Source organism: Rhincodon typus, chromosome 13 (genome assembly GCF_021869965.1).
Source record: "Rhincodon typus isolate 14 chromosome 13, sRhiTyp1.1, whole genome shotgun sequence".
NCBI classification, from domain to species: domain Eukaryota; kingdom Metazoa; phylum Chordata; class Chondrichthyes; order Orectolobiformes; family Rhincodontidae; genus Rhincodon; species Rhincodon typus.
Window position 1 is genome coordinate 23119587 of NC_063344.1, and position 26686 is coordinate 23146272.

A 26686-nucleotide genomic window follows, 5' to 3' on the forward strand; every position below is an offset into this window, starting at 1 on the left:
AGGAAAGTGACAGCCTGGGGTGCATCAGATCATCTATTATTTGCAAAGTACGTTGTTGAACAGTAATTGTTCTACTCCAGAAAGCCAATTGAAGCAGAATAGACTGGAGACTATCCTTAAACACTTTACTTTTTTTTTTTACAGAGTTATACCTTACACATATCCCCAACTCAACATCCACAGTTATAGTCTGTGTTAGTTTACAGCTTTGTTCTGCTCATATCTTCATACCTCACGATCTTACATTTTCCTCTTCAGTTGCTCGTACGAGCATCCAATTTTCAATTTCAATGAGCAACATGACTAGAGACAAGAATATTTGTGGTGGTTTCTTATTACCTTCTCCATGTGGATGATCCAAGTTCTCCTCCTGAAGGATCCTCTGCCTGTAATCATTATCCCTTGAGATGGTAGTTCTTCCAGCATCACCACTGAACATTTTCTGGTTCTGCCACAGTAACCATAGTGTGTAACCCTGAGCATGAGACCCTTACCTGTGCCTGGAGCAAACACAGTGTGAAGTTTCAAGTTACCCTGCTAACCTCCCAGTAATGCCCACCATATACATAAAATAAAATATAATTACTGTATGATCAATAACAGTCATTGAACATAATAGTGCATATAATGACAATACAATACCCTATAGGTAAACATGCTGTCTACTTAGAGTCATAGAGTTATACAGCAATGGAAACAGACCATTTGGTCCAACTCATCCAGTACTTATAACATGTCATTTATTTTGTTCATAAAACAATGTTCACTCTCCAATTTAGCACCAAATGTCACAGCCAAACTAGAAACTTAGCAAAGTATTATCTACAGATTTATTTTTTGAGAAATGTCCAGGTTAGATAAGAGTACTGTGGAATAATGGTTTAACAGCGTGAGTTTATGGGATCATAATGTAATGATGACATAAAATTGCATGACTAGGAGAAAACTGGAGAGAGATCTAATATACAAGGCAGAATGAGTTAGTTAGATAAATGTCTGCATGTTCTGCTGTTGTGTAAATAAATAGTGTTAAAATGTAGTTTGACTTATGCAGAATCATTTAAAAGACAAAATATGAGGATGAAACGCATATGATAGTAGCTGACGAATAGCCACCCAGGACTATTGGAGGTGTAACATGGGCCCATGGCTCTATGAAGCTCAGTGAGTCTGTTTTCACAGAGCAGAGTGCAATAGCAGATCTGTTTCAGGAATAATGTGCTTCTTTCCATATCTCATGAAAAGCCTAATCTTTTGAATCATCTTGCAGCTAGACATGATGGGTCTTTGATAAAGTAAAATGGAAAAGAAAGTAAAGCTATGCTTCATATTTAACAAAAGAAATAACCTGCAGGAATGATAAATGGCCAATTAACACTGGTCAACCATTTAATATAACCATGGTCGAGCTTCAACCTCAACTCCTTTGCGTCCTGCTCCAATTCGCATGTAAATCAAAATAAATTCAGTATAAGGAGAGGCTGGATAGGCTGGGATTTTTTTTACTTTGAGGCATAGGACGTTGAGGGGTGACCTTATAGAGGTTTACAAAATCATGAGCGGCATAGATAAGGTGAATAGCAAAGGTCTTTTCACTAGGTTGGGAGAGTTCAAAACCAGAGGGCATAATTTTAAGGTGAAAGGAGAAAAATTTAAAATGGACCTGGGAGGCAACTCTTTCCACACAGAGGGTGGTTTATATTGTAAAGAACTGCCAAAGGAAGTGGTAGATGCAGGAACAGTTACAACATTTAAAAGACATTTGGATTGGTACATGAATAGGAAAGGTTTAGAGGGACATGGGTCAAACACAGGGAAATGGCACTAGTTTGGTTTGGGAAACCTGGTCAGCATGGACAAGTTGGACCAAAGAGTCTGTTTTCATGCTGTATGATGCTGTGACTTTATGGTGGAACTCTATGGATTCAAGTGCGAGTATGAAAATTGAGTGATTGTGCATTTCCAATATCACTGTCTTCTTGCTGTTCTTCTTCCTATCTAGGTTGCACCTACCGAGTGTTTTAAATGAGAAAGACACAAGGGTGTGGTGAAGGGATAGGTTTAGTGTTAGAGGAAGATAAATAGTGCACACATATACCATTTGCAGCTTGCAAATCAGAAGAAATTGTGTGGAAAGTGGAAGAAATGAGAAGTGAGGAGGACTAGATAATAGAAATAGCAATTCATGGCTTCAGCCTCACTGCTGGCCTTGCTTGCATCAATGTGGATCACAGTAATAGTTAGCGCACTCTCTTCCATGGGGATTTGGACACTCTGATGTACCTGTCTCCCTTTTGGAGTTCCATCTGCACCAAGTTGTGGAACACCTTATCCTTCAAGAGACAGAAATCTGTGTTACGTGTGGTGCAATGCCTATGGGTGATGTGCATGCTATGATTGAATAGCTGTAAGTGTTTATGGAAATATAGGGGTATGCAGCTTGCAGCAGTGATAAGTGTGTAATTATTTGGTACGAGTTCTAATTTATGGATGAATGGAAGGTGAGTGATGGAGCAGTCTGCAGCAAATAGTTGAAAACATATGGCAAATGAAGATACATTGATAAGCCACCACAAAGATGATAGCGAAAAACAAAAACCATGCAGTATGGGATAACATATGGGCATGGATAGAAGATTGACTAGCTAACAGGAAACAGAGCAGGCAATTAGGTAATTTTCTGGTTGTCAAAATGTAATGAGTGGTGTGCCACAGGGATCAATGCTTAGAGTCAACTTTTACAATTCATATAAATTACTTGGATGAAAGGCCATAGGCTAAATTTCCTGATCGTGCAAAACTAGGTTGGAACGTAAGTTGTGAGTAGAACATATGAAGGTTGCAAACAGATATAGATAGGTTAAGTGAATGGACAAGGATCTGGCAAATGGAGTATAACGTGGGGAAAAAAGGATTGAACTAAATGGTGAGAAATTGAAGAGCTCTGAGATCTAAAGGGATCTGGGTGTGCTGGTGCATGGATCATGAAAGATTAGTGTGCAGTACAGCAAATATAAAGGAAAGCTAATAGAATGTTATGATTTATTGCAAGGGGAATTGAATACAAAAGTAGGGAGATTATGGTTCAGTTTTACAAGACATTAGTAAGAGCAATGTCCTTATTTAAAGAAGGATGTAAATATGTTAGAAGCAGTTCAGAGAAGATTTACTAGATTAATCCCTGGAATGGGCGGATTGTCTTAAGGAGGAGGGTTGGACAAGATAGCCTTGTATCTGTTGAGTCTCAAACAGTAAGCGATAACTTGATTGAAACATGGGGATCCTCCTGAGGAGTCTCGATAGGGTGGATTTGGAAAGAATGCTTCCTTTTGTGGGAGAATCTAGAACTAGGAGTCACTTTAAAAGTAAAGGATTGCCCATTTAAGACAGAGACAGGGAAAGATTTTTTTCTCCTGGGGGTTTGTAAAACTTTGGCACTTTCTTCTGGAAAATGCAGTGGAAGCAGAATCTTTGATATTTTCAAGGCTAAGGTGGATAGATTCTGAACAAGCAATGATGTGAAAGATTATTGGAGGTGGGCAGAAATATAGAACAATCAGATTAGTCAGAATCTTATTGAATGATGAAGCATGCTCAAGGGATCGAGTATGAACATATCAATTAGGAGAAATAGGCCATTCAGCCCATCAGGGCTGCTCCACCATTCAACAAGATCATAGCTGATCTGATCTGTGTTTCAAATTTCACAATCGCATCTATCGCTGATAACCTTTGATTCCTCTACCTACCTCCATCATAAAAATGTTCAATGACTATCTGAAATAACTCCTCAGTGCCAGTATCCCATCATCAAGTCACCATTTATTTACACGTGGGGAGCCCTTGATACTGGTCCAACTCCCTCAGACGCAGCTCTCAGAGCGAACAGAACCTCTGACACTCCCGTTTTTATCTGTCAGCCAGGGCTCCCTGATTGGACCAAATTAACAGCCCCAATCAGGGAGCTCATTCTATGAGGTCCACTTGGCTGACCTCATTACAATCACTACACTGTCTCCACCATGTTTTTCTGCTCCTAGCTCATATTTTGGGTGCCTATGACAAGGAGAAAGAGGAAAAAATAATGACCAAAAAGAATATACATTCTGTCTATAATCACAAGAATGTTTTTATTTAACAAATTGTATCCTGCACACAAAAATACTGAACAATACACAATGTTTCCACTGTTGAACAGAATTACACATATATACATTAAAAAATAAACAATGTTACAGCACTTCTTCAGTACCTGTTATCCTGTGACAAACATACACTGCGTTCAAGTGAAAAATAATTACAATAGAGTAAGTATATATAAAACCTATAAAATAGAATTATGATTAACTTTGCGCAGTTTCATCGTGTCCTTGGGTTAAAGTAGTTCTTGGTGACAATGGTAATGAAGAAAGGAGTGGGAAGCATGACGGAAATGGCACAAGGTGTTGAAATCAGATCATTCTGGTAATACACTGGCAAGTTGTTTAATTTTTGTACAACCAATCAGCTATCGGAGTAGGTAAGTGAGCCAAAATGTGCAATCTAAGCCACCAATAGGCATCCATTGGCTCATAGCGGCTGTATGGATATCTGGAGGTTAGTGCATCAGTGATGGCATCAATCATAACAGACATGTCTTTTGAACTGCTGCTGCAGAAAGATTTCATTATCAATGTCTGTCGATCAAAGTAAGACTTCCCATAATCTTCCTGTACAATTTCAGCAGCTTCACTCCACATTTTATCAGCAATGCTTTCAACATGATCACGAGTAAGGAAACCTGTGGCAGCTATATAGTTTCCCAGCTCAATAATGCTGACTTTAACACCCCAGCGCTGTTGTTCATAGCGCAGACAATCTGAAAACGCCTCCACTCCATAATTCGAAATGCAGTAAGCAGAGTGACTTGCTGTGCTCATGCGGCCAAACATGCTGGAAATGTTCACAACACGACCTACACATTTTTGAAACAGCAAAACAAATTATTAATTTAAATTGCTTTGCAGCTGGCTTGTAGCAAGCAACTAAATTCTTTTAAAGGCTGTATCTAGTTCAGATGCTTTCAGATCTTCATTTCTTTTTAAGATGCATTCACTTAATTCACGTAATTTTAATTGATGAAGGAAATCTTTATTTATTTTCTCCAAGCTTCTCATTATTCTTATTCTCCTCTTTAATTTTACTTGATTTCTATTCTCTCTTTATCAAGATGTCCTAAACCACTTTGTGGTTTCCCTTATTTTTAAAATAGAACAGAGTATTTATTCTATAGAATGCTTTTTTTAATCCTCTTTTGAAACATGTCATTATCTCTCTACATTCCTATATGGCAATTTGTCCTTCAACCTTTCTAAAATCTTTGGGAGACAGTCTGCCTATGGCCTCCAACAAACCCACATTCCTTACTCCATGCCAAATTGCATACATTACAAATTGGAATCAATTAAAAAAGGAACACAGGCTTTGTGGCTTCCCTAATGACTTAGGCGCTGAGGAGTTTATCCAGCCATTATTTAATTTCTAAGCTGTTTACTACGGACATATATCTTAATCAGGAGAGTTATCTGAGTTTCTAACCTAGAATGCAAGATTTGAGTGGCACACAGTAGACTGTTTGAAGTAGTTTGTAGGCAAAACAAGAAATGAAGCTAGAGTTGCAAGAGCTCCTGTCTACTACACAATCCTGAGGAAAACGATGGGCCATAGTGAAAAGAGTTTGTTAATTACATGATCAGCTTTTGCAAAGTCGCTGTGGAGCAAAGGGTTAACAACATTTTTAGCCTAAGAACAACTACTGAGCACGTGCATAAGGAGCTATATCAATGATGTCAGATCACATGGAATTGATATCAGAGTATGTAGATATCCAGACATGTCCTCTCTTACCATCATTTGTGCACAGTTTTATCCATAAAGTCCGCTAACATGCACTCACCTAAATTTATACTTGAGGCAATGGTGAACAAACCCATCGGAGGCGATGACCTAGTGGTATTATCACTGGACTATTAATCCAGAGACCCAGATAACGTTCTGGGGACGTGGGTTCAAATCCCCCAATGGCAGATGGTGGAATTTAAATTCAATAACAATCTGGAATTAAGAATCTAATGATGACTGTGAATCCATTGTCGATTGTTGGGAAAAACCCATTTGGTTCACTAATATCCTTTAGAGAAGGAAACTGTCATCCTATGGGCAATAAATGCTGCCTAGCCAGCAATGCCCTCATCCAGTGAATGAATAAAGAAAAAACAAAAGACATCAGAATGAAGTGCCAAGGAGCACCTGAAATGAAGCCCAACAGCAGTACAGCACTATGGGAGATGGACTAGGGCATCCCAGACAATCCACCACAGATGAGGAAACACATGGAGAGAATCCCTGTAGCAGTGTAGTGCAATGAGGGAAGGATGTTGCTGGTGGGTTTGAGTTATAAGGAGAGGCTGAATTGGCTGGTGCTTTTTTTCACTGGAGTGTAGGAGTTTGAGGGTTGACCTTATAGAGGTTTATAAAATCATTAGGGGCACAAGTAAGGTGAATACTAAACGTCTTTTCCCTAGGGTGGGGGATTCCAAAACTAGAGAGCATATTTTTAAGGTGAGAGGAGAAAGATTTAAAAGGGACTTGAGGCGCAACATTTTCAACTTTTACACAGCGGGTGGTTCATATGTGGAACGAACTGCTAGAGGAAGTGGTAGATGCAGGTACAATTACAACACTTTGAAGACATTTGGAATAGGTACATGAACACAAAAGGCTTAGAGGGACATAGGCCAAACACAGGTAATTGGGACTAGTTTATTAAGGGAAACTGGTTGGCATAGACTGTTTCCATGATGTATAACTCTATGACTCTACAACCAGATCTCTGGACGACTCTGCCAAACAACTCATGCAGCACTGTGCAAGCAAGGCTTCAACTCAGGTGAACAACGAATTCTGAATTGAACCATCCAAAATCTTTCTAGACAATACAGCACCTGAGACAGTCTGAATGAAAATGGGGTCGGCACAGAGGCTGCGAGAGCAAAAGCACACTGTGGTAGTAATTGAGGAAGTGCGTGGAATAGTTGCCAACTTCCATTTACAAGCTTCCTGAACAGCATAGGAAAGGTCCATAAAGGGGAAAAAGGCTCCACGCAGACTTGCTGAAAGCAGTGGTTGCAGTCACAGCAATCTCTTTTCTCATACCATTCCCATAGTAAGAAGACGCAAAGTAACAGGCAAGGTGGCAGGATAGTGATAATGTCAAACAAATAATTTTGAGGCACAGGCTAATGTTATGAGAACATGGATTGCCACCACGGCAGAGGGTGAAATTTGAATTCAATAAAAATTTGGAATCAAAATCTAATCTAATAATGACCGTGTAATCATTGTCAATTGTTGTAAAATCTGATCTGCTTCACTATGTCCATCAGCAAAGGAAACTTGCTGTCCTTTTCTGGTCTGACCTATATGTGACTACAGAGCAACAGTAACGTGGTTGACTTTTACATGCCCCCTGAAACAGCTGAACAAGCCACTCCGTTTATGTGAACTGCTACAGAGTCTAACCAAAGGAAGAACAAAATCTAATGGACCATCTGGCACTAACCCAGGCACCAACAGTGGTGATAGCAAACCCAGCCCCGTCGAACATCGCACACCTCTCCTAACATTTAGGAGATTGTGCCAAAATTGAGAAAGCTAGCCCATAGATCAGTCAAGAAACAGCCTGATATAGCCACATTCTCAGACCCAAACCCTTCAGAAAACAGCACAGACAGGGTAGAATGGTAGCTCAGTGGTTAGCACTGCTGCCTCACAGTGCCAGGAACCCAGGTTCGAGTCCACTCTTGGGCGACTGTCTGCGTGGAGTTTGCACATTCTCCCTGAACTGCGTGGGTTTCCTCCGGGTGCTCCAGTTTCCTCCCACAGTCCAAAGATGTGCAGGTTAGGTGGATTGGCCATGCTAAATTGCCCGTGGTGTTCAAGGATGTGTAGATTAGGTAGGTTATGCAGGATGGGTGTGGGTGGGATGCTCTGAGGGTTGGTGTAGACTTGTTGGGCCGAAGGGCCTGTTTCCACACTGTAGGGATTCTATTCTATTCTATTCTATAGCACCATCACCGACTTTGGTTATGACCTGTCCCAGTGACAGGACAGGTCCACTAGAAGTTATGGCACAGTGATATAATGATGGGACAGGAAGGAGCTGTCCTGGAAGGCATGAATGTTGAATCCACACTGCATGAAATTTCATGGCATTAGGTCAAAGATGCTCAAGGGCACTTCTTGCTGATTTCCACCTTCAGACTCTCCACCTCAGCTTATGAATCAGTACTACTCTATGTTGACCAGTATTTGAAAGAAGTACTGACGATGACAAGAGCAGACTGTACTCTGGATGAGGAACTTCAACATCCATCACCAACAGCTTGATAGTACTAGTACTGACAGAATTGGCCAAGTCCTAAAGGACATGGCTGCTGGACTGGGTCTGCAGCACATGGTGAGGGAGCCAACAAGTAGGAAAAAAGTCTGCTTGACCTTGTCCTCACCAGTCTACATGTCATAGACACATCCATCCAGGACATTATGCCGAGTTCAGTGCTTCAGGGGAAGGCTAAGGCCAGTCCAGAAATCTGATTACAGAAGAATATGAAAAACCGGAAGAGAAGTCCTGTAGCAGTACAATATAGCAGGGAAAGGACCATTCAGTCAATCAATGTGGACACAAAGTCTTATCTTCACATTGAAGATACTCTTCATCATGTTGTGTGGCACTATCACCTCATTAAACTGAACAGACATCAAACAAATCTAGCAAGCAAAAACTGAGCATCCATGGGGCTCTGATGACCATCAGCAGCAACAGGAGAATTGTTTTCAACCAGAATCTGTAACCATATTATCCAGCATATCCAGACTCTACCATTATCATCGCACCATGAGATAAATTCTGGCTCAATGAAGAGGCCAGAAGGGAATGCCAGGAGATACAAAAATGAGGTGCCAAACTAGTGAAGCCATGACACAGGACTAGTTACATTCCAAACAGTGGAAACAGCAAGGAATAGTCTGGACTAAACAATCCCGCAACCAAAGTTCAGCAGGGTTTCCACCCTCTCCAAGGCAATTAATACTGCCTTAACCAGTGATACCTACATCCCATGATCAAATAAAGAGAACTGCTTCTAAACACAAACCTGCATAACAAATTATTTCTTTCATGGAAGTCACAAATTATGATAGTCAATATTTGAATGCTAAGACTGCACACATTTCACATTGAACATAGGGCTAAGAGTTACTGCCCTGCTGGATTGCCTTACATGGTTACCCTGCAGCCTTTTTCTGTTCAATTCAATGTTCAGGAAGAACCAGCCTTAAGACAAATGCCAGAGAAGGCAATGTTAAACATATGGAACATGTAAGGAAAACACCTGACTACTGATAACGCAATCAATAATACCCATCATCAACCCAGGGAATGAAGTTGAAACATTTGTCCACAAAGTTGAGTCCATTACACCTTTAACCGTTCATTATGTCAGCCACTGCTTCAACACTTTTGTGACACTCATTGCAAAACAAAGTGTACAAATCCAGATGTTTTGCCATGATGGTTGGCCAGGGTGTTTTTCCACCAATAGCAGTGTTTTCAGCAATGCCATCACATCAGTGTTGTCATCAACCTTTTGACATATAATGAAATCAGTTGGTCCAAAAGTTCTTAATCCCAGACAGACGTTCTCCAGAAGATCCACTAGTCATATCAGAGTGCTTCCAAGTGTCAGATATGGGGATATCAATCCAGATGTCAGTCAGGTATCTTGTGCCCTTGAGGACCTGATCTCCAACTGTGCCACTTATGCTAATCATATGCAGAAGCAGAAAGAACCAATTCTGCCCTCCTCCTTTCCAGTTGGGCAATGGGAATGGCATTCAATGGGGTGTGTTTTCCCATCTTGGATAACTATTTGTCCCAATGGATCAAAGTCCAGAAGACCAATCAACCCAATTCAGAGGGGCTGTAATAACCTCACTGAAGACCATAGGTATACACATGAAATTCCAGGTATTATCTTTGACAATGGGACACATTTTGCCCTGTTCAGTTACTGCTCCACAGACTTACAAAACATCTTCACTCCATACCAGCTTTTGATGGGGCATCGGCTGCAAATACAATTTCCTTTTCTTTCTCTCATACTAACACCAAATGTCACAGCAGAAGACGACAAACAGAAAGATTATTGTTACAGAAGATGGTCATTAGGCCAGACCAAGCCAACACCTTCAATTTGAGACACAGAGCTCACAACCTGCCCACATTGGAAGAAGCAGCCCGGGTGTAGCTCAGGATCCAGCAACACAAGGGCACAGTGCTTGCAAAGGTCCATCAGTCAATACTATACCCTGTATGAGCAGCATATGGAGTAATTTCAAGAAACAGGAGTGCCTTGATTTCACTAAATAGAAAGGCCAGTGGCCTGTATAGCCTGATCCTCTGGAGGAAACTATGACAACACAGCCACTAACAACAGAAATAAGGGGCTTAAAGCCTCAGCGAAACAGTTTGGCCTGCACAACCTCAAAAGGAACTCCACAAACCTTCAGGGAAATTGGTTAAAACACTGCACAGAATTGCCCTGTAAAGTGCACAGATTTTTGGGTGGTGTGGAAGATGTGTAAGTAGTAAGTAGGCAATGGGGATAAAGACTTGAGGAAAAATGTGAAGTGAAGGATTAACTAAACTCTACTCTAAGAATAACTACTGATAATGTGCATAAGGAGTATGTTATAGTGATGCCAGATCACATGGAATTGGGACTTGTATCTGTAGAATTCCAGGAATGTCCTCTCCTACTATCTGTTGCATATAGTTATATCAAATAAAGCTTGCTAAATGTTTACTCACTGGAGTGTAGAACCGATCTTACTATAACCACTACATAGCAGCTCTTGAAAGGAACCTGGATCTACACCTGAAGCACTGAAACTTGCAAAGCAATGGGCTAAGTGCTAGAAAGTGGGATTGGATTAGAATGGTCATCAGCCAGCACAGACACAATGAGCTGATTGGTCTCCTTCTATGCTGTTGTGCTTCCATGATTCTATGGTTCTCACACAGTTGAGGGATTAAAGGTTACCTAGCCAGTACATAGAAGCTCAGAGGACACCTTAAAACACCTTCAAACAGACTGTTTCAAATTCAGATTTCTTTCAATAAAAAGCAATGTACTTTTGCCAAGGCATATTTCTTATTTCATAAACTTTGGAAATCCAGGCTTACTTTTCAATATATTTTGGATTTTTCAAGCACAGAACTGATACAAACCTTTCAACCCAAGTAAGATTTCCTCAACATTGTCAATTCTTAGTTGACAAGGAAACACCGCTGCAGGTTTCATGCAAAGTGTACAGAAATATCAAACTGTTATTAATTGGATAATAGTTAGAAAACCATAAAGGCAACTGGCAAAAAATGTATACTGTAAAACAGAGGATTCAATTCCTTTCACAAGCAAGGACTGGTTAGGTTTATGTGTTTATGAAAATTTCGTATGAGGGGTAGTCTGTAGCTGACAATTATTTCAGAGTTCAAACCCAGTTTTACTCACCTCTTGCTCTCCGGATTAGGGGGAGGAAGGCCTTAGTTACTCGGACTGTTCCCCACAAGTTAACATCTGCAACCTTCTTGTAACGTGCCATACTTGTGAATTCCACATCTCCAAAGGTTGAAATACCAGCATTGTTTACCACACCCCAGAGACCTGAGTAAAGAACACAATGCATTTGATCATCACAATATGTTCAGATATGACACTAATACTTTTGATATATCAGACAATGGAAATTTAAGGAGAACACACACTTTTTTAAAACGGCTGAAGCTGACCTGCAGTTCTATATAACTCTCAAATTTCTTCTCAGATTCTCACCATTTTTGACCAAATATAAACGTCACTCCTTTTTGCCATCTGAACTCTCACATGTCATATGACTGTTACCGCACTGTGATAATCCTACATTGTACTGCCTTCATTAGAGTTTTATTGCACTGATCAACAAAAAGAACCCTTGTCAGCACTACAAGAGGAAGCAAGAACGTAGTGAAGGATAGCCACAGAGCAGTGTTGGTACTGGAGCTTGGCGCATGGAACTGTTGGTTTATGGGACAACCCCACCCACCTACTCCCCCCCACTCTTCCAACATCGGTTTCATCTCACCTAACACACAAGTAAACAGGATATCAATACAAATAAATACTCAAACATTCCAAAGTAGCTCATTAATACCTTAAAATAAAATCAATGGAAAATGCGTCAGCAATCCATTCTCAAATGAAATCAAGTTTATTCCCATACTAATTTATCTCTCTCGCCACTGTCAATCATGACTGGAGCATACACACCTTGAAATATGAATTGTTCCATCAGGCAGATTAATCCAACAAGGGTAGGACGCTTTGGGCTTTCACCACCTGTTGTGATCGTTCCATGGTGGTTAGTCCTGGAACCACAATCCAGCCACAAATAGCAGGGTTATATTTCCAGCCCTGGAGAGAGGAGTTTGGAGGTTTGGAGGTGGGGAGGGGATGGAAAGAATGGTGTCAGCTCCCAGACACATTCCCACCACAGGAGAACGTATCCCAGTTGGGGCTGGTAACAGGATATGTTGCCTACTCCAGGAAGTGGGCAGCCAACTGTGCTTGTAAAAGCCCTATTTGACAGATTAAAAGGAACTTTTTCATTGTTGAAGCAGCCTGCCCTCCCCAACCACCCCAATTTATGAGAGAACTGCCAGCTCATTGGAAGCAGGCCTATGAGCATGCCCCTATGGAGGGGCAACATAGATGAAAGACAATGTCATATCCTGCAAAGGGGTTTCCTCTCCATCCTGATAGCTATCTGCAGTCTTCAATGCAGCCCTCCTCTCTTGGCCAAGCTCCTCCACGTTAAGCCTAATATTGCTGATAGCCCACTAAATGGATCAGGAACCTAGTTATGAGCACAAAGGTGGCCAATCAGAAAGTTCTCCCTTGGAAGATTCCAATGCCAGTTTTGCTGCCTTCATTCCGATGTATTTGTTATCCTTGTCTTCGCTGGAGGTTGTAACTCAAACCAATCTACACACACTTTTGCAAATATTTAAACAGTTACAGATAACAAGCAAGGACTTCCTAAACCAAGGAACTGCAGTCTATGTATCTACAGGATACAATTAATCACTATTTAGTGTCTAGAATATGCAAAAAATAACACAAATATACAAGTTTAGTAATGCTGACAAAAGACACTGCTTTGAAGATTATCTTGTACAGAAAGCACATGCCAGACAATCAATACTCTCATACAGTATAAACATTGTTTTCCATTAACTTTGGTATTTCTTGCAAATTGTCCTGATGAATGCAAGATGAAAGCCTTCAACAAAACGCATTTTTTTTTAGCAACACTTAAATGCTACACTACCAAATGTCTGTTAATCTGCAATCTTCAACACATTTCCACCAAAGAAGGTCTGCAGCTAATAAAGTCAGCAAATTGTACAAATCTTTTTCAATTATGAGCCTGCACAAGAGGATAAGTAAATTCTCACAAACTTCATAAATTATTTATTCACAGGATGTGGATATCATTGGCTAAGCCAATATCTATTGCCCATCCAAAAGTGGTGAGAAACTGCTTCCTTGAATCACTGAAGGGAAGAGAATGGTAGGCACATCTACAGTGCTGTTAGGAAGAGAGTTCCAGGATTTTGACCCAGCAGCAGTAGCAAACATGATATAGTTTCAAATCGGAACACTGTATGGCTTAGTGTGGAACCTGCATGCATTGTTCCTATGCATCTGCTTCTCTTACCCTTCTAGGTGAGAGAGGTCAGACATTTGGAAGACGGTTCTGAAGTTGCTGCAGTGCATCTTGTAGATGGTACACACAGCTGCCATTGTGTGTTGGTGGTGGAAGGATAGTAGATAAAGTGCTAATCAAGGAGACTGCTTTGTCCTGGATGTTATTTAGCTTCTAAAGTGTTATTGGAGCTGCAAGCTCCAAGCAAGTGAAGAAAATTCCATCACACTCCTAACTTGCATCTTATAATGGTGGACACTCTTTAGGAAGTCAGAAGGTGACTTACATGCCTCAGAATTCCTAGTCTCTGACTGTTCTTATAGCCACAGTTGTAATCCCTGCGATGCTGATAGCTGGTAATTCCACTGAATATCAAGGGGAGAAGGTCAGATCCTCTCTTGTTGGAGATGGTCATTTCCTAGCATTTGTGTGGCATGAATGCTTCTTGGTCCATATCAACACAAGGCCTGGATGTTGTCCAGGTCTTAATGTGCATGGACATCAATGGCTTTGCTATCGAGGAGTCTTGAATGTGAAATTATCAGGAAACATTTCAACTGCTGACCTTATTGTAAAAGAAAGGTCACTGAGGAAGCAGCTGCAGATGATTGGGCCTAGGATACTACCCTTAGCAAATCCTGCAAATCCCATTGTCTTGGGACTGAGATGATCGACCTCCAGCAACCACAACAACTCCATTTGTGAGTGGTATGACTCTAACCAGCAGAGTGTCTTTGGCTTGATTCCCACTGACTCCAGCTTTACTCAGGATATGTTACCATATTCAGTCAAATGAGGCCTTGATGTCAAAGGCAGAAACCCTCTGCTATCCATGGTTCTGATCTTTGTTCCCATTTTTTGGATCAAGTCTGTAATGTGGTCGGGAGCTGAGTGTTTCTGGCAGAATATGAACTGGTGTCAGTGAGTAGGTTATTGCTGAGCAAATGCTGCTTGATAACACTGTTGATGATAACTTCTTTCACTTTGCTGATGGTCAAGATAGACTGATGGGGCGGTCATTGGCCAGGTTGGATTTGTCCTGCTTTCTGTTGACAGACGTACCTGGGCAATTTTTTCACAGTGTCAGGTAAATGCTTGTATTATAGTTGTACTGGAACAATTTGGATTCAGACACAGCCAATTCTGGAGAAAAAACCTTCAGTACTATTGCCAGAATGTTATCAACACCAACAGAGTTTACAGTATCTGGTATCTGCAGTCATTTCCCTATGTCACACAAAGTAAATCAAATTACTGAAGACTGTATCTGTGATACTGGGCACCACAGGAAATGAATCACCCTTCAGCACTTCTACTTCAAGGTCTTATCTTTTGCACTGATGTGCTGGGTTTCCCCTGTCTTTGAGGCTGGGGATAATTGTGAATCCTCCTCCTGTTAGTTGTTTAATTGTCCACCACAAGTCACATCTGAGTCTGGCAGGATTGCACAGCTTAGAACCGATCCATTGATTGTGGGAGTACTGGAGTCAATGGGAAATCAGGGCAAAAATGTTGGGTCTATTACATACTGTTTGCATGCAACTGATCCTGCAGTATAGCTTCACCAAGGTGACATCACCTTAACATATCTTTTTATTCATTGGTGCTGCTCCATCTGATTCAACTCAGTGGCTTTCTAGTTCATTTCAGAAGGCACTTAGGAGTCATCACAATTAGTTTAAACCTAACCTTATAAGTTGCAGGCAGAAATGTCTTTTAGCAATTATTCTTAATAATAATTTAAATAATGCAATAATAATAATATGAAGCCAAATTGTAAGCTATATTAGAAGTTTATGGACTAGAATATTAACTGTGTTAATCAGGTGCTTAGCTCAGCATGCAAGATGAGTTGGATTGCTTCTTCGAGTTAGATTGCTTCTTCGAGTTAGATTTTGTTCCATTGGAAAATTATCAGACGACAAAAATAGGCAAATACAGAATAAATGAGCTGATATCCTTCACAAGGAAGTTCGACAGAACAGTTTCTTTAAAGAGATTACGGAAATTGCAAGATAAGAAAATACCAAAGTCCATTTCATTTGCTTCATACCATCCTGGTAGTTGTTTGAGACACAACAATAGTGCTTAACCACTAATAGAAACCAATCTCAATTAAGAACTCTGCAACAAATTCAGACATGAGCACAAATCATAGTGATAAAGATCATTGGCATCCAGGAGTCTAAAATCCCGCACAAACATGCTACACTCACCAAAAGCCAAGTTTCAAATTACTCACACACTATATCCCAAATTGTTACAATTTGCAGTTAAATGAGTCAATATTAATAGCTCACTGATGTATTGTTTCCACAGAAATGTTTTGAATTTCCTCTAACACCTGATTGGCCAGAAATGCCAGGTTCATTTTGCCTCTGACTAGATCCATCATCACATGCATGTTTCCTCGCACTGTCAATGTCATTGGTGAGTGCCTACCAGCTGATGAGTTTGCACCTGAAATCCTGTCCACTGTTAACCTGCTCCATCTGCCTCTCTCCTGAACCCTGGCCAGCCCTCTCCCAGACAAAGGAAAGAATGTGGCTTTCAGCAGCAGATAACCAATACTTAACAGCTGAAGTCATAAGTTTTGTAGATAGCTCACTGACACTTTATCTTCTGTATGAATATATCGTGCAGAGTGAGGTTGAGGCGGGACGCTGAAGTTATCTCTAGATTGGGTACATCAAGATCTGCAACTCAAATAAATAAAAGCAACACATGCTGGACCAAGTCAAAGTAACCAAATACACAGCTATCCACTTAAAAGCATGGCTGGAAATGTTGTCATACGATGGGCAGCACCATTTGTAAGAGATCCAAAACTATTAGTTACAACAATTCAGTGCATTGCAGGTGGAATGAGAGTTATAAAAAAATACAGCAGAGAAGCTATTTGGCCATCTGGACTGTGTTGGCCCATAAGGTAGCAGACATATGGGAACATGACCACCTTCAAGTTCCCCTCCAACCCACTCACCATTCTGACGTGGAAATATATCTCTGTTCTTTCATTGTCACTGGGTCAAAATCCTGGAATTCCCTCCCTAATAGCATTGTGGGCCAACCCACAGCAGGAGGACTGCAACGGTTCAAGAAGGCAGCTCACCACCACCTTCTCAAGGGCAACTAGGGATGGGCAAGAAATGCTGGCTCAGCTAGCAACATCCATGTCCCACGAATGGATAGAAAAGAAATTTGAAGAATAATCAAGTTTAAGCCATTTAGTGACTCTTTCCAACTATCACTATAATTTTCTTTTCTTTTTAAAACATTTATCCGTTTCTCTTTTGAAAACTGCTATTACTTTGATTATATGGCTATGTAGATAGTAGAAGCAATGTCCTAAACACTCACAGCAGCAAAAAACTTTTCCTCATGCTGCCTCCAGTGCTTTTGCTAATCACCTTAAACTATATCCCCTGATTATTGACTCTTCAAACTGTATAGATTTTAATCAGTTCCAACAAATTGCCTCAAAATTTCTCTTAAATAGCAACAGCATTGGCTACTTGCCCTTGCCAGCTGTTCCATCTCACCAAATTATCAACAACGCCATTCCTGCCATTCTCCTCTATAGCTAGAATTAGGGGGACTTCCACTCCCTCAGTATCATCTATGTCCTTGATAGAAGTAATCTGGTTCATTCACACAGACACACCAGTATGCAAGATGATTTGAAAGGGATGGTTGTACAGAAGACTGCATTCCGCATGATTGTGGATTGCTATGCCCATGAAAGAGTACACCCTCGGTTCCCATATCCCCACATTCAACAGCAACCAGAAACTGAGTGTTCAACAAGCAATCTCCTGATGTTTAGATCATTCAGATGGGAACTTGCCTTATTTTTCTTGGAAAACTGGAAACTTAGCTGCAATAGACACCTTCTGTTCCAATTACAAGGCATGCTTCTGTTTCATAGCTTCATTTATATCATTATAGAAATCTATTGAATAATGTACAATTTAACAAGTTTTTCTTCTACATGTTGTTGACTCATATCATACTCCTTTCTGCTCTACTAAATATTCTCTGCAAATTGCTACTCATTGCAATCTCTCTTCTAACTTTACGACCAACAGCATCATTAGAATTCTTAATCATTTTTCACATTAGTTTCTGGTGAAGGACATAGATTGTACTAAAACTCCACTGGCAGTTCCCAATTTTCAACCGTTAAACTAATAGCAGCCACATTCTGTACATCAACAACGGAAATGACAGTCCCTCAGTTTGCTGCTGCAGTTGTATCGTCATGCATGGATACATTAATCATGGAGTTTCGTTACCAGTCATGCATGCTAAGTTCTAAACTCTCTGCTGTGATTTAACAAAAAAATTTGTTTATACCATGTTAACCTTTCTTTAATATCAAATAAATGGGATCAATCTATTTTAACAGTCAAGTAAAATATTCATAATTGTTTTAAGAAATATCTTGGACATGTAGAAAAAGTGTAACCACTAAACCTAAATCTAAATCTAAATTTACAAATAACATGGATGAAGAAAGCTTTAAATCCACGGTGTCTTCCTCCAACAACCTGTACCTTTCATTCAAAAATGAACATACCCTGTGTTTGAATTATTTAGCATTACAATGTTGCAATATAGCCCTTGGAAGCCCTTGAATCCAGGAAGATGAGAGAAACATCTCCTCTTGCCATTGGCTGCAAAAATTATATTCAAATTGAATTTTATATTTGAAGTGATTCTAAGTCTGTGTGAATCCACAACATAAAACCATTAACAACTTTGGCATAAACTGGCTTCTTCACTCAGACAGGGGAAGAAAACTGCTACAATCGAAAATAGAAATGTCACACTCGTACCACAGAGATACTTCAGACTATTAGAGGACTGTTACTTAGGATCCTGTTTTTTGTAGAGTGTCAGTGTGTTTGATGTAACTGATAATGATCAGAAAGTAACTGCTGACATCAAAGTTCCACAGAAACAGATTAGATGTGCAATTCACTCTGACGACGTTCTGCACTATCAGGCCACTGGTAAGATTTTCTTCTGCTGCACTGTAAAACCTCATGAATAGTCTATCCAGTTGTCATCAGAAACATGATGTTCTGGTAATGGAAGAAGAAAAACCATAAAATGGCCTTGCAATAGAACCAAGTGTCTTTAAAAAGGACCAATTTCAGATATAGTTATGTTTTAGACCAAATTAAATCAAAGGGAGGATAAAACCATAAAGAAAATGACCGCCCCCTCCTCTTCATCACTACAACAAATCCAAGCTCAATTAGACCACATCACTGAGGAAGGGTCAGCGGACCCGAAACGTTAACTTTGTCTTTTCCTTCACAAATGCTGCCAGACCTGCTGAGCTTTGCAAGCAACTTTGTTTTTGTTCCTGATTTACAGCATCTGCAGTTCTTTTGGTTTTTAGACCACATCACTACCTCATCTACTGACCAACATTAAAACTTACTTCTCAGAGAGAGTGGACTTGCAACATATTTTGTTAAATTATCCTATTGATATGACCAGATTCAATTTGAAATGGAACCCACATCATACCCTTCTCAGGTTCCTTCAACTGGCTCTTTACAAAATCCATGGCCTGTCGCACCTCCTCATCTGTGCATACGTTCATTTGAAGAACTTTCATACGTTCACATTTCATCTTCTCAAGTGTTTGAGCACCTTCTCCATTCTTATCCTTCCAAAGAAAAATACAATTACTGCAATTTTTCAACTGCTAAATGAAACAAAGACAAGTTTTCTTCTTGGTTCAGGGGTAAATACACTCAGAGGTGTCACAATAAACAATAGAGCAGAAAGATCCAATGTTCAACCCTGAATCTGTGCTCAATTAGCTAACCTTGTCCATATTGCAGTGGAATTCAACCACTGATCCCCACAGTCCCAAATCTACTGAAGTTGGAGAACAGAACGTTCAGCTGGATTTCGCAAGGTATATGCTGCTCAGTCATTGACCCCACTAAAAGGTACATGAGTGTGAATGTTGATTGAGATGAATGGACTTTGCTAACCAGATTCACAATCTAATAGTCTGCTAAAGCTCATTGTCTAAGCTCATGACTAAAGAATGGTCACTTGAACAAGGTACCAAAGGGGAAAGAGCCATGAAAATAGCCAACGGGAGTCTGCTTCTACGAAAATATCCAAAGAAGAAGTAGGAAATTTGGCAAGAAATTCCAAAATGAAGTATAAATTTAGAAAAACGTAGATACTTATTAAAAGCATCATAGCTTATCCGTAAAATATGAGCCCATATTAAGCATTGAGAATGAAGCTTATGCGGTAAATTTGTTAGCATCTTTGGGCATATTCATTAAAATGCAGTAATCCAGAGATTGTTGCCTCGGAGTTAACCTGGTCCTTCACAGACTGAATTGTTAAGACTTCATGTTGAAATTCACATCAGGCTTGATATTGTTGTACTTATCTAATAGTTACCCATTCAACATGGCTGACAAAACTTAAAGCAGGTATCTTGTTTTTAAACTTTTTCATAAGATGGTGATATAACAGGTAAGGTCAGCTGTTATTGTATCTCTGAGGTGGTAAACCACTTTCTTGAACCACTGTAAGGTGGAAGTTAACTTGCAGTGTGACTGATCCCATGTGACTGGTCTCCTTCTAAATAATAGAGGTCACAGTTCAGAAGGTACTATCAAAGATCACTAGTCACTAGCTGCAGTATATCCATTACAGATGCTGCACGATGCAGATTAAGTACACTGCTGGAGGACAGACTGGACGTTCTTTTCAGGTGGTGGATGGAGTGGCAATGTCATGAATATTTAACATTCAACAACAATCATTGTCAAAAAAAACCTTTCTGACCCTGAAAATTTAGTTTTACAAATGTATAAAGAACAAACAACAATACAGCACAGGAACAGGCCCTTCAGCCCTACAAGCTATGCTGACACATTTTGCCCTTCCATACAAAATGTTACTTCGCTTACAGGGTCCATATCCCTCTACTCCCTTCCTATTCATGTATTTGTCCAAGTTCTTTTTGAATGCTGCTATTGTGCCTGCTTCCACTACCTCCTCTGGCAATGTGTTCCAGACACTCACCACCCTTTGTGTGAAAAATCTGCATCGCACATCCCCCTCGCACTTTGACCCTGTGTGCCCTAGTAATTGACCCCTCCACCCTGGGAAAAAGCCTTGCACTTTCCACTCTATTCATGCCATTCACAATCTTATAAACTTCTATCAGGTCGCCCTCATTCTCCTGCGTTTCAGTGAAAACAAACCAAGTCTATCCAACCTTTCTGCACAGCTAAAATCCCCCATACCAGACAACATCCTGATAAACCTTTTCTGTACCCTCTCCAAAGCATCCACATCCTTCTGGTAGTGTGGTGACCAGGACTGTACACAATATTCCAAGTGTGGCCTAACTAAAGCTCTATGAAGCTGCAGCATAACTTGTCTATCCTTATACTCAGTGCTCCTTCCAATGAAGGCAAGCATGCCATAAGCCTTTTCTGCTACCCTATCTACCAGTGCAGCCCACCTTCTGTGATCTGTGGACCTGCATATCAATACTCAGATCTCTCTGCATATCAATACTCCTCAGGGTTCTGCCATTTACTGTATAATTTCCACCTGTACTTGACCTTCCAAAATGTATCACCTCACATTTGTCTGGATTAAACTCCATCTGCCATTTTTCTGCCCATGCCTCCAAATGATCTACATCCTGCTCTATCCTCTGACAATCCTCCTCATTATCCGCAACTCCACCAATCTTTGTATCATCCGCAAACGTACTAATTAGACCAGCTACATTTTCCTCCAAATCATTTATGTAGACCATGAATAGCAGAGGACCCCACACTGATCCCTTCGGAACACGACTAGTCACAACCCTCCATTCCAAATGGAATCAAAGCATTATCTGTGTTGGAGCTATTCATTTTTTTATTACTTTTCTGTATGTATTTTCTTTTTCTTTTGTTCTCCTGATTTATTTTGCTTTCTCTGCACCATGGTCTCGTTTACACTTCTATGCTTCGGTAAGGATTCCTCAATTGCATTGGTTGAAGAGCACTGTTTCAGTGGAGCAAATGGTGAAAAACAGAATCTCCATTCAAAATCCCACAATCCCCTCTGCACAGCTGTCAATATAAATAGCAAGCACCATATATTTGCTGTTGACTGCAATTTTTTTTAGTTTAGTTTGCTACAAGTGAACACAAGAATTAAGAAAAGAAGGATACCATTTGACACCTACATTGAATCATGACTAACCTGACTGTGGTCTCAATCCACTTTCCTATTCGTCCTGCATAAACCTTGCCTGCCTCATTGAACAAAAATCTAACTCACTTAACATTGAACATGTTCAATTACTAACCTCCTCTTAAAGAATTCTCCTTATTGCAGTCTTGAATGGGCAGTCCCTGTTATTTTTAATCTGTGTCCTTTAGTTTTTGTTTGGCTCTTGAGGAGCAGTCTAACAACTTGGGTAACATTTCAGTCATTCTGCAACACTTTCCAACAAATGTTTCAACAGAGTAAGGTGACAAAGCACAGGTCACGTCTGTAATAATCACGTCCTGCAATGGTGCCAAAATTACATTTCTCCTGTACAGTATTCACTGAAAGCCTTTAAGCCCTATTCATTTTTTACAGTCTCCCAGTTCTGGAAAATAAATCATTCATTCTCTGCTTCTCCCAGGCCATTTTTGGAAATAAATAACTTTCCATGTCTCCATGCAGTCACCTCCTATTCTTCTTTCACAAAACCAAAATTTCCTTTGTCTGAGATATATCTTTAGAATAGAATTATAGGTTTGATTTTCCATTTTGCAGTTCCAGCATGCAGACAGGCATATTCAGTGTCAGTGTCACTTCACTGCCCTGCCCACCCCATATTGTTTGCCAGATCACAAGCCAATCAGATTGTTAAGAACTAGCCAATGAGCTTCTTCATAAGAGATAGTAGGAACTGCGGATGCTGGAGAATCTGAGATAACAAGGTGTAGAGCTGGATGAACAGGTCTAGGCCCAAAACGTCATCCTTCCTGCTCCTCTCATGCTGCTTGGCCTGCTGTGTTCATCCAGCTCTACACTTTGTTATCTGAGCTTCTTCGTAAGCCTGGCCAGTGGCATCTGGCCTCACCAGAAGCTGCTAGCCAATCAGTAACCAGCAGCCTCTGGGTCCTAAAAACCAGTCAAGAAGGTTTGCGCTGGATTCTTCCAGAGAGAAAGGGCCAGAGGAAGACCAGAGGTTTAGAGGCAAGCTAAGGGGTGTGGCTTTCAGAGGCCACCTTCCTGCATTTCTGCACCCATTCCCCACACCCCAAATTCATGCCTCTGATTGTCCCCGATTCAGACAAATTGGGGCTCCCCTGAAACCCGACATACAGATCGCCCCAAACAGTCACTTTCCTCATTTGACAGGAAGGCAGTCCAATCACAAGTTGAGGCCTTTAAGTGGTCATTAATTGATTATTTAAGGATCTTAATTGCCGATGAGTTGAAAAGTCCCCAACTAACCTTCTCACCCAGAACTTCATTGGTGAGGTTGGTGGGAAGGGAGCATGTTTATGTCCACAGGGCCAACTTGTTCAATTATCGCCCCTTCTTATCAATTTTCCTGCCACCTTCTGGAAGGAAAAAAATTCTGACTAAAGAATTATAGCTTGGTTACAGCACAGAAGGAGAATATATGACTCATCATATCCATGCTGGCTCTCTACAAGACCAATTCAACCAGTGTCACACCTCTGGTTTTTCTGCACAGTCCTAATAGTTTTCCCTTAATCAGGTAATGATTCGATTGTCTTTTGAAAGCCACAGTTGAATACATTTCCACTGCAATCTCCAGATCCCAATCATGCATTGCATAAAAATGTTTTTCCCCATGACACTTGCTTCTTTTGCCAATCAGTTTAAATCAGTGTCCTCTGGTTCTTTATCCTTCCACCCATCAGAAATATTGCTCCATAACCACTCTGAGCAGATACACCTCACGATTTTGAACACCTCTGTCAAATCTCCATTAAATTCATTTTACTGTGTAAATCGCAAAATAAATACATGAGCAATAATAAATAATTACATTAAATAGCCATTCCTTCCCTACAAATTTCATTATTCCATGTTAGTGTTTTAAAAATAACTTTGCACTCTCAGCACTATAGTGTTACTACATTCCCATTGCTGTCCTTGTGTAAATAACTAATAAAAATAATATTACTACAAGCTGCAGCAAATTACATTTTGAGAATGAGGGTTTGAGGAATTTAATGTGACAAGTGTTGAATGTTGGGAGGGAAAAGGTGACTTTGGACCTATGGTTCCCAAAGCTCTTTACCACTGATGCTTTCCTCATGTCATGCTTATACCTAATTAATACAGATTGATCACTTTGATTAGCCGACAACTCCATTTTGTTATAACATAAACTATCGAGTTCGTAGAAAGTGAAATAAACGGAATCTTTTTTTAAATCTCAGCATTCCCTTGTTCCTATGTTCATTCCCAGTGCTGTCTTTTTTATTAATAAATCACCCAAAGTTCAAGTTTATGGATACTTGCCTAAGACAAGAAACAGGAAACAAGTTCTGCATGCAAAGCAGTAAATTCCATTGCCAGCAATGTATGGATGTATTTGATAACAATGTATTAAATTCCCCTTTTTAAAATTCTAAGTCCTTCAAATTACTGTGAACAAATCAATGAAACATTAGTTTGTATTTTACAAGCATGAAAAAACACAGATAAAGATGCATGGAGAAGAGCCTGTATGTAGATTTATGACATTGGGGTCAAAAATAGGAGATGGAAACAGAAAATGCTGAAAATAAACAGCAGTTCTGACAAAGTCCATTGAAACAGAATTAACGCTTCTGGTTGATGACCTTTCATCAGATCAGAAATAGAAAATATTATAGATCGATTATGGTGCATAAGCTTAGTGTTTACAATGTAAACTGAAAACTTCTGAATAATATAAGGAAACTTGACATCACTCGCTGCAGCAAATCTGTGTCAGATAAAATGTTCAAAACAATGTTAAATTCAACTAAAGTTAAGAAGTTAGTAGTCTGGGCATGTGAGGAGATTTATTGCTAAGTTTCTAAATGATGAATAATCCAGATGTGTAGAAGGGCTGTTTTTTTCAATTAAAAAAGTGTCATTTATGGTTTTAATAAAAAGAGCAGGCCTTTCTCATTAACTGCAAATCATTTTAAAACTCCCCGCCAGCGACTGCAAATTATCATAATCAGATTGAGCACATACTTTACATGCAGCCTGACTATATTCTCCATTGACTTCACAGGAAAGTATACAAATTAGTCCAAGTAAGGTGTGAGTAACATTGAGTACCGTGCATGCAATACAAAACATGGCTCATAAGTAATATGCCATGAAATAAGCCATCGTATTCCTCATAGGGACTTTTCCCTTATCTGTCCAGCAATCATTGGATATGTTAACTAGACAGAATGGATAATTGAACAGATCTGCTTCGAGAAGCATAATGAATGTTTTTTCTTTCTACAGACAAATAGCACACAAATGACATGAAAAATGTGCTACGATTTTGTCTTTAATGGCAATAATAAGAATGCACATTCAATATTTTAATCATTTGAACCATAAAGTTTGATAAGTGATCTAAAGCTTTGCAAAATTTAATTTTCTTTCACCATTTTAACATTTAGCGTTTAATTCATATCACAATTACAGTGCACATTTTATTTTTATTTGTTGACACGATGTCAGCATCAAAGCTAGCAATTATAGGCCATCCCTAAATACCATCACGGAGTTTTGTAACAGCTTGGCTGGCTAGACCATTTGGAGGTGTATTAAGACCAGACTGGTTAGGGACAGCAGATTTATTTGCTTTAGTGAACCAGTTGGTTTTCAATGAAAGGATCTTATAGAAACATATAAAATTATGAAGGGAATAGATAAGATAGAAGTAGAAAGGATGTTTCCACTGGCAGGTGAAGCTAGGACAAGAGGGCATAGCCTCAAGATTAGAGGGAGCAGATTTAGGACTGAACTGAGAAGGAATTTCTTCACCCAGAAGGTTGTTAATCTATGGAATTCCTTGCCCAGTGAAGTAGTTGACGCTACTTCAGTAAATGTTTTTAAAAAAAAGGTAGATTTTTTTTTGAACAATAAAGGAATTAAGGGATACGGTGAGAACACAGGTAAGTGGATCTGAGTCCACAAAAGGATCAGCCGTGATCTTATTGAATGGCGCAGCAGGCTCGAAGGGCCAGACGGCCTATTCCTGCTTCTAGTTCTTATGTTCTTATGTAAAGTTCAGTAATTTCATGGTTATCAAAACTCTTTCTAACATTTTAATTTCAGACTTTATTTTCAATTAACTGAATTTAATTTTTCGGGCTCCTATGGTGAGATTTGAACTCATGTCCCCAGATCATTAGCCCAGGTCTTTGGATGATTAGTCTGTTAACATAATCACTTTGCTACTATGTGCCATAGCTTTAAGTTGAGGGGTGATAGATATAGGACGGATGTCAGAGGTAGGTTCTTTACTCAGAGAGTAGTAAGGGCGTGGAATGCCCTGCCTGCAAAAGTAGTAGACTCGCCAATTTTAAGGGTATTTAAATGGTCATTGGATAAACATATGGATGATAATGGAATAGTTTAGGTTAGATGGGCTTCAGATTGGTTTCACAGGTCAGCGCAACATCGAGGGCCGAAGGGCCTGTACTGAGCTGTAATGTTCTATGTTCTATGTTCTATGTACACATTGGTACGGTCTTGACAGCGTTGAATGCAATCTGCCACTGTCCTGCCGGGAAATCAGCTGACATGGTATGCCATGCTTATCTGTCTTGCACCA

The 26686-nt window shown here is 39.9% G+C and overlaps 1 protein-coding gene across 1 annotated transcript in view; it reads right to left on the reverse strand.

Annotated features, from left to right (window-relative positions):
* Positions 1 to 4104: 4104 nt before the first annotated feature.
* Positions 4105 to 26686, reverse strand: part of bdh1 (3-hydroxybutyrate dehydrogenase, type 1) — a 35757-nt gene continuing 13175 nt past the window's right edge. The window contains exons 3-5 of the mRNA XM_020512082.2: positions 19387 to 19528; positions 11613 to 11765; positions 4105 to 4954 (exon numbers count right to left, since the gene is read on the reverse strand). Coding sequence (XP_020367671.2) covers positions 4485 to 4954; positions 11613 to 11765; positions 19387 to 19528 — 765 coding nt within the window. The 3' untranslated portion in view covers positions 4105 to 4484. The remainder of the gene's footprint in view (positions 4955 to 11612; positions 11766 to 19386; positions 19529 to 26686) is intronic.